Source organism: Leuresthes tenuis, unplaced genomic scaffold, assembly GCF_036924035.1.
Source record: "Leuresthes tenuis unplaced genomic scaffold, fLeuTen1.0.hap1 SCAF_12, whole genome shotgun sequence".
In the NCBI taxonomy this organism is placed as follows: Eukaryota; Metazoa; Chordata; class Actinopteri; order Atheriniformes; family Atherinopsidae; genus Leuresthes; species Leuresthes tenuis.
The window spans coordinates 6,773,203-6,785,821 of NW_027325366.1; the positions used below are offsets into that span (position 1 = coordinate 6,773,203).

The 12,619-nt window shown below is 38.3% G+C and overlaps 1 protein-coding gene across 2 annotated transcripts in view; it reads right to left on the reverse strand.

The window, feature by feature from the left end:
* The window catches only part of tfpia (tissue factor pathway inhibitor a), a 51,833-nt gene extending 41,304 nt beyond the window's left edge, over positions 1-10,529 (reverse strand). The window contains exon 1 of one of the 2 annotated variants that reach the window (XM_072397903.1): positions 10,206-10,529. In XM_072397903.1, coding sequence (XP_072254004.1) covers positions 10,206-10,521 — 316 coding nt within the window. In that variant the 5' untranslated portion in view covers positions 10,522-10,529. The remainder of the gene's footprint in view (positions 1-10,205) is intronic. The other variant, XM_072397902.1, reaches the window with a different exon arrangement.
* Between the last annotated feature and the right edge of the window lie 2,090 nt (positions 10,530-12,619).

The following is a 12,619-nucleotide window of genomic DNA, read 5'->3' on the forward strand; positions in this document are numbered from 1 at the left end:
TGATATCGCAACTTTTAGGCTTTTGGTGTTAAAACAGTTTTATTTTTATGGGCCTCAGGCGGATGGAACTACACAACAGACAATATTTAGAAAGGACATTATGATACAGTAACAGGCCTCCACACCTCTGCTATTTTATCGCCAATGATGCACATCTTGCAAAACAGTGTTACACGACTTTAATGAAGTGCTACTTCTTATCAAAGTATTCAGAAGAGTTTGACCACTGTTTATAGACATCTGTGCTATAAAATGTAAAATCTTTGTTTATCAGAACAACATGCAAAAGGAAATCCAGCAATTCAAATAGCCCAACTGTCACGACTTATGCTTTGATTCATGTCTTGTCTTGTCATTTCCTGTTTTATTTTGAAATATTAACTTCCCTCTCATTTCAGGTACCTTGCTCTTCCTCCTATGTCAAGCGTCTGATTGTCTTCCCTGATTCCCAAAGTGTTTCCACCTGTTCCCCATGGCTCCTCTTGTGCTCAAATAGTCTGCGTCTCCCTTGCCTTGTGCCAGTGTGTTCGGTCATGAGCCTCACTCTAGCCTCCTTGATTCACAGTATCCACAGCCATAGAATCCTTGAGTCTGCAGTGCAGCGATCCTCCTGCAGAGCATATCCTTTGATTTGTCATTTATTCCTTAGTTCTAGGTTAACCGCGATAAGTTTCATAGTCTGTTTTTGTTCCTCTGTTTTGGGAGTGATTTTGATTTGTAACCTTTTTCATAGTCACCTCCGTTAGAGAAGCGTTGTGTTTGTTAATTGTTAAAGTTTAATAGTTCCTCCACTAGTGGAGTGATTTAGAGTTTTGTTCTTGAAGATCTTGTTAATGATTAACGTTTCATAGTGCCTCTGTTTAAGAGTGAGCGTCTTTTGTTTAAGTCGGTGTCATTAGGAGAGTGTGACTGATTATTTTATCTTTTCATAGCCTTTCTGTTTTCCTTCTAGAGTGGAGAGAGTTTTGATTTGGATCATTTTCATAGCTGCACTCCCCATCAACCATAGTTCTTGAGGGGAGTGTTTCAGGAGTTTCAGAGCCCTTTTGTTTGCTCTGTCTGGAGATCCTCAACCACCTGTGCATTAATAAATACCGTTGCATTGAACTTGATCCTGCATCTGTGTCGACACCAACAACTGACATGATCTGTGACATAAAAAGAACAACTACCTGCCGGGTAGTATTTTTGCAATCATTAAAAGTGGCTCATTTCCCATCTGTGCCAATGTCATTCTCAGCTGACTGTGCTGTAGATGCACTCAGTTAGGGAATCTTTTTGTATTTTGTACTTTTTGTCTTTTTCACTGCAGGTTATTATTCAAACAATACAGAGAAGAAAAGGAAACGCTTCTTCTGTTAACAAGAGAGGAGTGAAAGTTAGACGGAAAGTTTGAAAACATGCGTTCCTCTGAGGGATCAATCCTGCTGCTGCTAGAGTCGCAACTGAAAGTTCAGCTCAGACTGCAGTCTACTTTTGATTTATCACCACTTTTTCTAAATCAGTGCCCAATGCCCAATCACTAACATTCTCAACAAAAAAGATTAGCATGGTTCGCAAATACATGGGCAGCATCTTCACCAAGGAAGGAAATAGTATACCTAGTTCCAGGAGCTTTCTAATTGCAAACTACGATCATGTCTGCCTAAATTTAACACAAAATCAATTTTAGAAGTCCATTAAAAATGCAATTGTATGCAAATTCATGCAAGTCTGCAGGGGAAGGCCCAGAACTTGCTGAAGGGATTATTTATCCCTCCTGGTCTTGGAAACACATTGGGATCCCCCATGAGCAGCTGGAGAGTGTCACTAGGGAGAGGGATGTCCGGGTTTTCCTCTTGGACTTGTTTCCGCACAACTTGATCTCGGATAAGCCGAACATAATGGATGAATGGATTTTTCTACTTCACTGTCACTCATGAAAGGTTAGGGTTGGGAGTTGCAATCAGATGGTAAGGGTTAGAAAATATACATGGCCTGCATATTTTCTATATTATAGAAACTGCCCGACTTAAAGAAATTGGGGTATGAGGGATACCTTTCCATCTCACAGTTTCTAACCATAAATTGTGACTCTAAGCTTTGGAGATGTGGATAAAAACACAAAAAATGTATTTTCTGATGAGCACGTCTCTGCTAACCTTGATAATGCCGGAACATTTAGCAGCTATAATAATTATCCTAAAAGCTCATTGAGCAGCAAAACCTACTACAAAAAGGAGCCCCAATATCAAACCTTCAGACATGTCATGTGAAACAGTAACAATAATTTACACTGCTCACATTGTAAAAATTGCTGCTGTGAAACTTGGGTCCTATAGACATTTATCAACCACCTCATCATTGCTGCGGCCATTAAGACACAGCTAAAGGATGTCAAAGTCATTAGAATTCATCATCTGGACAACATGAATGTCTGTACAAAAGATAACTGGAATCCATCCAGTACTTATTGCAATATTTCAGGCTGCACCAAAGAGATGAACTGGGTTACGTACTAATGTTTTTGGACTCAGAGCCCTGCAAGGGTAAAGAAGAAAAATAAGTGGCTGTCCTTTTGTTATTTCTCGCAGCACTGAAACATCAAGTATTGTTTTTGAAACTGACACTGCTCTCATGTGTGCATTCATATTGTTAAATGTTGCACAGCTGAAAAAAACAGAACTACACAGTGCAGGTACCCGATAACTATCTCTTCACTTCAAGTTTTGATGCTAAATCAGCCTCCACTTGTCATTTTTCACACTTCATTTATTTCTTTCATGTAGTACTTTTCATATTAACTTATTTGTCCACCATGCTCCACTTTTACTTTGTCTGAACTTGCACAAACTGAACACAAAGTGATTTCCTTTCAACAAGTTCGGACATGGGTCACCCCGGACATGGTTCACCTAAAGTCAGCAGAGCGATCAACTTGTTCGCTCTGCTGACTTAAGCTGGTAATAGTTGAGTAAAATTAGTCAATTGGTCAACAAACCTTCTGATGAAGAACAAAGAGCTTTTTTTTTCCTTTTGAATAATTACAGCTGTTTTCACACATGCACTACAGCCTCAAAATTTATGATCCAGAGGTGCTATACAAAATTCAAATATTAACACAGCAGGTAGTCCAACAGAGCACTTACAGTAAGTGAGTGTGTCTGCTGATGTGGCAAAGACCAAGACCTTATTCTCTGCACACCCGTGAAACATTAAAAACATGAGAACAGTCATGCTGAGATGAGTTTTAATATTCTGCAAACTTTGGTAAAAAGAAAAGAACACAGTAACCCAACCACCTTTCCATTAGACATCTGAACACTATTTATTTCTATATTAAGAAACTTATCTCCTACAAATTCTGTATCCTGTAAGATAATGACTTCCTGAAATTCCCCCTCTTGAATAAAACTCACATTTATCGTTAACACTGGTCATACAGGAAACTGTACTAAGGTCTTATCCATCCACAGACACCAGGCTGAACTTAACTGCACAAATTTCCATGCGCAAAAGAAACATCACTATCTTTTTTAAATAAACTCCAGTGAGTCTTGAAGGCATATATACAGTTCTAATTAGTATCCTTGTTGGTGTCAATCACCCCTGCAGAAAATGCCAGTTACATGTCAAATTTGAAGAGATAAAAGGCCCTGTAAGCTTTGGAGAGACAGCAGTAATGTGTCCCCTGCTTTGGACAATGTCAGGACTCAACACAATGTTCAAGCTCAGATGAAAGGAGATCTAAGGCTTATTTTGTGTGGTTATGCTCCTGGAATGATAAAGACACATCACCAATATCAGAAATGAAACATGTCAACACTGGCCATATAAGCCTGTTTCAAATAAACCACCACAACAGGGAAAGCAGCATGTCTTATTTTGAGGAATCTGACCTTTGAAGACAGCGTCCCTGTTAGGCCAGTCAGCATTAAATATCAAGCACAGCATGAAGCTGCGTATCCTAATATACTCAGAACTGAACCAGTCCTCTCTGAAATATTGAATTTGAAGAACAACTTTGAGTTTGACCTTAAATCATACTGCTCTTCTTAGTCCAGGTTAACATTGGTATTTTAGATCAGTTCAAAATTATTAAATCCGTTCAAAAGGAAAACAAATTAAACCAGACTAATGAAAAAAAGGCCAGAAATTCAGAAATTCCCATCTGTGAGAAGATTCTCTTTCAATAAATTGTGCCCTATTTTTACAATAGAGTGACAAATAAAATAGTATGTACAACAGTTAAGTCCCATGATTGATGATTCACCTTTACACCCTTTTATCTACAAATATGACATGTAGGCTTTAAACAACTGTTTTTTTTTTTGTTTTCGATTTTTTTAAAATATGGTTTTATTGTTTTTGTTCTCCTCCAAACATAAGCATCTTTATCTTATATTTGTTTCACCTAACACTCATAACAGTGGTATAACAGAGGCATTTTCATATTCCTCAGCTAAAGGGGGTTATTTCTGTGCCCTTGCCTGAAATCTGACATTCAAAGGTAAACTCGACAAGCAGGATTTTGTATGTCACAAATGTTAAAAAGTTGTGTTTATTGTTAAAAAGGCAAACGTAGTATAATTTCCTAAAAGATAGCAGAAAATTCAGCTGATATGTCTGTCTCAATACCACAAACAAACTTTTTGTAACATTCTTTACTATGGAGAACAAAAACATGGATGACAAACGGAAAGAGTGTCCTCTCTAAATACAGAGCTAAGTTACAGACGACAGTGCACAGGACTCCAGATTAACCTGGGGCCGATGCTCCTCTGAGTGCATCTGTCATCTCCCTAGCTGTGTCAAACTCGAGTGGACAGGTTCTTCTTCCCAGAGGACACTACTCACCATACTGCAGTGTAGTCATTATATCTGTAAGTGTTTCAACAGTGATTCAATTGTTCCATGGAATAAGTGTATTCTTCTTAGTATGACTCACATATGGAAATGTTATATGCTGTGCCATAGTCTATTGTCTCTGTCTAGAGTGTTTTGTCTGATTCAAAGGGCATTGTTTATCCCCTGTTTTCTTATCTGTGCTTCATCTGTGCTGCCCAAAGAAATATTTTCATTTATGCCCTATGCTCATATTCTCGCTGTCATGTTACGCACCAGGGTGTCCTTGACTTTATATTCTGCAGGAGATTAATCAGCAACGACTTTTGAACTCTGTGGCATTCAAAAGCTGGTCAGTCAAATAAAACAAGGTCCAAGTCAGTCAAATTCCAAATGGACATGTCACAATGGCTTTATGATTCCCACTCAGCTATGGGGCATCCTGATGCAGATGTGTTTCTGTGTGCACACTGTTACTATAGGTAAGAACACTGCATGTCTTCCCTGCACTTTAGATGGTGACAGGAAAAGACAGATGCAAAACACAACATAACTCACAAACCTGCATAACAGCTGTAGGCGTCAAGCAGAATTCAAGACTCTGCCGTCATGAGTTACAGTAACATAACTCTTATGGGTGGCAGCAGGCTGGGAGCGCCAATACTAATCCACCTTCATCAATAGGATTTGATCAAGTTTGTTTCTATGTCACGTCATTGTCAGATTTTATCCAGAAAATGGGCAGCAATAGTAGGAGGGCTGAGTGAAAGCTGACAAAAGAAAAAATGGCGGCTATTAAAGGGATTACATTTGTTTTTGCTACAGATAATACACAGTATATATCTATATGTTTTTTTTTTTCTGCTGTTATTATACGCACATAAGTCATTTCTGCAATGATTCTTATTTTTCAAATGATCCCTCCTTGTGTAAAAACACCCCTTCAAATAATTCTGACAAAAACTGATGTGTTGGGACAATTTGAAATATCATAGAAGTTGACATGCTACATCCCAGTCTCTAAAAACTGAATGTCAAGTATCAGTCCACAAAACGTATTGTAAATGTTTGTTCACATGTTTGTTCAAATGTTATTCTCATAATTAAGAAAATGAAACACTGTAATGGTACATTATTTTAAGTCTTTGTCATGCATTTGCAATGTATTACCATAGGCCAACAAAGATACTTTGAGATCTCTCAATGGATCTCTTTGGAAGTTAAAAAGACCAAGTACTCTTCCAAGTCTTTCAAGAGGAAGTCAAAATAATGTCCTTGGATTGTAGAGAGGAAGAATCATTGGATAAAAACATCCGTATAAGATGATAGTGGAAGATGAAATCCCCGTTCACAGTGCTCTGCATGAAGGCGGTCGTGTATTTGTCTGTATCTGGGATTGAAAGCTTTTTGTCTCTATGCTGTCAGGAGCGATCCTGTACTGCGATAAAAAGAGTCTGCACTCTTCAGATCAGAGCACTGTGGCAGTGATCAGAAGTTTTTAATATCAAATAATGCTGAAGTTGCACCCACCTTCATGCTAAGATGATTTGTTTCAGACTGTGACAGGGATTTCACCTGACCGGATACTGATGTTTTCACCCAGTATCAGACAGAGCAAGTCATAACTTAGAATAAAATATAAAACATATTCTATAGGTGTAAATCTCAAGTCTTTTGAAACAAATCTTTATCCAGCCTTAGACACTTCGGACACAAGTTGGATCCATGACAAGTTTCAGGGTTTTAGGCAGCAAATCAAGTCTTAGAGCAAGTTAAAATCCCAAGTTATCCTGATTGGGTCCAACGTACCCGTCAGGTTTTACTGCTCAAGTCCACCAACCAATCCCAAATTCTTACATCATGGTTACCACATGTTCCAGTCCACTCAGTTCTTTGTCTGCTGGGATCACTGGTAAGACGGACAATTAGAAAAAATAGTCCTCAGGACACTACATAAGCAAGTAGAGAATACAAAAACACAACAGTTTTTTCATATGATTTTCAAAATGCATTGATTCCATAGGAGAGCAACTTTGGAAAATGAAAATTCATGATGTGTTTTCATTTTCAACAAAGGATATCAAGACTGTCCTATAGGATAACACTACTGGTGTTGGTTTACATGTAGCTGTTACTTAATTTAGTTGGCAGATCTCGCTTTGTCACAAAATGCTACCTGAGAATTAGCACTTTAAAACTTAAAACTGAGGTTTTGTTTGTTTGCATGCACAAACAGAAAGTTTCATGCATTCTAAGGCATTCTAAGTGAAACATGACCCAGTGAAAGTATGTGGTGGTGCATTTATATGCACGGGCCAGATGCATGTATTTATCTGTGCTTTAGAATAAACTATTGTGAAACAAGTAAGTCACATAAATTGTTGAATCTTTCTGTAACTGGCCATCTATATCTCTTTTGTCAGTCCCTTTAGGACAACTGCAAATATGCAGCTAAAGAAAGGAGGGGCCAAGTTTACTTAACAGTTTTACTTTTAGCAGTCTGTATTATACTGCTGGTTTGACCCCCGGGAAGTGCTGCTGCTTTTGCATAGTGGAACTGTTTCGACAGTATGAAACTAAGGCCTGTATGATAGACGGTATTAAAAACATCTGTTACAGTCTCAGGGAAGTGCTTATCTGAAGTCTACTCCTTCCTGCAAACGATAATTAAGATGGCACATGCTCAACCATTTTTTCTCCGTCTATTGCCTGAGGCTCACAAAAACAGGACCACTTCAAACAACAAGTCAGCATTTAATTAAAATTCTGTACAAATTAATTAGACACAATGTTTACAGTTCCATGAGACAATTAGAGTAAAGCTAGCAAGGACCGTGCTAAGATCATGTTGATATTCATCTCCAAAAAGGCTAAGCAAGTTCCTAAAAGCGTCACCTTCAAGAGAGAACATACAATGTGATATGCAAATAGTAAAAGCTTTTGATCCTCTTTTTAAAAAGAAAACCTTGATGAAGGCCAGTGTGACAGTATGATTTGCCTTTCTGTATTTACAGATATATATTTAAGCATGTAATATATTTGTTTTCATGTGGCCAAAAGTTAAGTCGATTGAGTTAAGAGTCAAATAAAGGCGACATGCTGGAAAATGCCTTTTAAAATTCAGATAAATTAAAAGCTTTTTTTCAGGAAAGGGGATGAAAACAGTTAGACTTTTATGAATGAACAAATTAGAATACATTCAACTTAAGAATCTTATTAAAACTGTGATGACTCCTCTTAAAACACAATCAAACGTGGTAATTGTGTAGCACTTTCAATGCAAAGCTTTGTTTCAAGGTGCTCAAACAGCATATATTTACCTTAAAGGATTAATACATGCCGTCAATCAGTTATTTGTCATAGAAGCGACAGTACAACTGAGGAATGAACACATGAATTTCTTTAAAGTATTGTCATTCTTCATCGAGGTGGCTCCGACTCTTACAGAGTCAGAAAAGCTCTGTGGATACAACTTTTTGCACTTTTCATCTCTCACCCATGAAGTTATTGTCATGAGAGAGAGAACCAGATTGCTAGTATAGGTAAGTAAAAGTAGTTGCTGGGCTGAATAGTATAGCCGTTTCCACGTATCATTTCAATTTCAATTTAGTCTGTTTATATAGCACCAAATCACAACAAATGTCATCTCAAGGCACTTCAATGATAACGTTCAAACCAATTAGAGTCCAATTCATTGTAATCATAATCCAATCAAATCCAATTAGTTAAATTCAAAATTAGTCCAATTCATATATAGAGTGAAAATTCAAATACAATTCCCAAGCTCAGGAAATTAAACAATTGCACCGAAAACAACACCAAAACTTTTCAGGAGAAAGACAATCTGGGTCTGACTTTTTCCGCATTAGCTCTTCTCACAAGCCCATCTCAGTGGGATGCATTCAACAATGCAATCCATTCCAATCCAATTCCAATGAATGTAGTCGGATTAATCAAATAAATCAGGTTATAATACAAATCATAATGAAATTGTATATTGGATGCACATTAGTTTGTCTCTGGTTTGTGGGGAAAATAATTAAAAGCTACCATCTGTAGAGACTTTAAGAAGTGTGTGTAAAAGACACTAAAACACAGATGGGTATACAAAATAAATAGAATGGATGAAATCAATGGAGTCAAAAGGGAGCCACAGCTGAATTCTGCCTCAAGGCTCATGAAGTGTTTAAGTAGTCACAATATATGTAAGTAGGAAGAGCAGTTTTACCTTTGCTGGCTTTTAATTAAGCCCAAAAAGAAAGTATTTGTGGTAGAATATTGCTTTCATCTGTTTGTCACAATCGCTGGGCCACATTTCCCACACATGTGGGGAAGCACATTAAACTGCTGTCACCATAAGAGGATTTCCAGGCTTCCGCGATAACACATTCTAATCATAGCCTGAAAATGCTCTGTCTATACTGGGAAATGATGCGTAAAAACACTGTACGTCAGTTTAAGATAAGAGAAGGCAGACACTGACATTTAAGGCTTGGAGTAAGTGTTGCATTTAATCACCAAAACCTCCCAGCTGCCTCAAGCCAAAGTTTGACCTACCACACTAGGAGTGATGTCTCTGGACTTCCCTATTCACTGCTTATTTTACAGAAATCGACATTTGCTTGCAGGAAATCAGGGTATCACATACACTTCAAACAAGACCTGTCTCAATCAGATCTTTCACAGCCTGTTGGCTATGCGTCATCAACAGCCTCGTTACAAGTCTGTTGTTATGATACAACAGGACAGGAGGGGTGTCTTGGCGGTCCAGGTGGCCGGTATGAGAACTGCTGCTGGTGTGGACTTCGGCCTCGTCTGACACCACATCTCTCACGTCAATAGTGAGGACATAAACAGCTTTCAGCACAACTAAAGCGTATTAATACCACGCAGGACCTCAGAACTCTTAAGAGTGTAGGGACACTTTGATATTAGTGTTGCACATAATGACGAAATACATATTAAACAAAGACAAATAAATAAATGAATGAATAAATAAATAAATAAATAAAAATATGTTATGAAGTTTTAGAGAAGTTATCCAGTTCAACTTTGAGGCGCAAATCCTGGTTGAAAACAAGTTCATGCTTGAATTTTCAAATAAAAATTAGATATTAAATGAACAGATCATAAAAAAACAGGTAGCAAAAAAAAATAATAATCGAAGATTCCAACAAAGCTAAACAAAAGCAAGGACTTGAAACTGCTCGAATACTGGACGCAGTGCCATTTTACGCACACGTTTCAGGGAAAAACTTCCAGCAACTGTACAACAACTCAGAGGAAATGTGAACGCGGGGTATCCTCCTCTAATAAAAATCTACTCATTGCTTTTTTCCCCTTTATGTCATTTCCCCCACTTTTTTAATCAGTCGTCTTACCTCTGTTTCTTCTGCAAGACCCAGGACGGGAGAGACAGCTGAGCAAGACGGCACACAAAATCCACCACTTGGTCAGAGACATGCCGCAGTACGGAGCTGATCCACGCGAAGTGTAAGGACAAGAGGAAAACTTCAAGTTGTAAGGCTGAAGTTTGAGTGTGTCAGCAAGTGTCTGTGTATATGTGTGTCTGTGCTCGGTTGCGTACTTCCGTTTGATAAAAACGTCAGCTGCAGGGCACCATGAAAGTGAAATTCTCAATAATGTCAATCTGTCATGATTCATTAAAAATAAATACAGATATTTAACCTCACCCATATACCAATCAGGCTATTTATTGAATGCTAACGACGACTGACACTGGATATCATGTAATCATTATTGCCAGTTCAGAAGCATGACGTAATGCTTGTGAAGCTATAACAATGATAATAGATGTGGGATCGACCAACAGCACCTCAAAGTAAAACCTCGAAACACACACAAGTTCGCTTTCATCTCTTTTGAGCCTGTACACTGTTGCAAACAGAGCCTAGGGTTGCTTCTTTTCTTCGCCTTAACACGTCTTTAATCTACAGGAATACGTCTCAAAATAATGAGAAATTTTCACGAGAAGCCAAGACTGGCCGTCTGTTTCAGTCAGGGAATGCGACTGGATTTATAGCCTTGGGAGAGGTTCTGAAACCTTAGCTCAGCTCCCACAGGCAATGCTGCAATTGAGCTTCAAGATTACATTTATGTTGAAATACTAGGCTTCAGTCTCTGAACATTATTCTGTCATAACATGAAAAAAGTCATTACACTGTTAAATTCCCTATTTATGTACCGAATCACAAGGGGTAACAAGTAAAGAAACAAATTGTCTGGACATTAGTAAATGTTTAGCAAAGATAGTTTGTTTTTATGTTACAGCCATCCACAGCAGACCGTAGACTATAAGGTGTACTCATGCCAACATTAGATTTAATCTCTTTGCACACATTGTGCTATTTGGCACAGGATTAATGGAATTGATGTTTAACCTCCTCAGTTTGCAGTGATATTGCAAGCAGTTCTGACTATTTAGTTATTTCAGAGGAAACATACAAAAACAGCTAACAGTCTTCCAGCTATTTCGCCCTCAATGATTTCATTTACGATGGTTAGCAACATGGGGTTCATCCAAGTACACTTTCGATTAGATAAACCAGAATCAAGCCATCAATTGGCAGACAACAGCTCTTCCTCCTGAGCTACTGCCACCTCATACTATGCTCTTTGCCTCATCACACTTCCTCGCACTTTATTCAGACATGCCTGTGAAAGTGACAGAAAGAGCCACAGAGTGTTCAAGATATTTGCCATTTGCACAAGACTGGATAGTGAGTCAAGAGAATTCTCTGACAAAGTCCACATAGAGTTAGTTTCTTGACAACATGTCATATCGCCATAGCAATTTGTTGTAGCATGCCAAGCTTGCAACTGTTATGAAAAAGCTCACACGTGTGCCGTATTGAAAGTGATACATTTATGTCACGAGGTGAGACCTAGTGAGATTTCCATCTCTAGATGTTACAGAAAAGCATTGGGGGTAATTTACCCACACTGACACAGTCAGTTGCCACCAGATTAATGAAAAGTATGTGAAAGGGACTTTTTGTAGCCACATTTGTGTCTCCTCCATTGTTGTAAATATGCATTCATGCTTTCTCATTGTTCATCGGTTGGTTGTTGTTTAACACTGTGGTCATTCCATTATATACAACAGAATGATAGGGTTTAAAACCACCTATCTTTAGTCAAGGGACAGCTTCTATATAATTTAATAAAGTTATTCTCAGCTGCTGCTTGGTTTCAGAGCAGGGCATCACATACAATGCAAGGGCCTCCAGTCCAAAAATAATATTATAATAATGAGTCAATATGGTGAATTGAAACTGAAATGACCACACTTTTGTGTGCCATCATCAGTTGCCATAACCTAATTTAAATTTCCAGACAAGACTGTGACAGAGTGTCTTGGTTAAAGTCTACAGCAGAACAGCTTGGAGAGTCTGGACAGAAGAAAACTAGTATTTGGCTTGATGTCAGCTTAGGGAGAGGAGACAGCCTACGTGGCAACTGCTGTCATTAAGTTCGTAGGCAGTTGGGCGCAGGCTAGTTGTCATACTTGGTTAGCTTCCTTGAGTGACTGTTTTGAACATCCTCTGTGATGCAAACCAGGAAAGCAAGGGTTTATGTTTGGCAATATGATGATAAAAAGAGAAAACAGTGTTGTGTATCTCTAAATATGATGAAGATAGCTGACGGTAATACTTTTAAGGAAATGTTGTTAACTGTATGAATCAACTGAATCACAACAACACACCCTGAGCAAACTATGACTGTTTCGTTTTCATGGGTCAATGTCTGTGCTTCATATCCTGAGACACAGAAG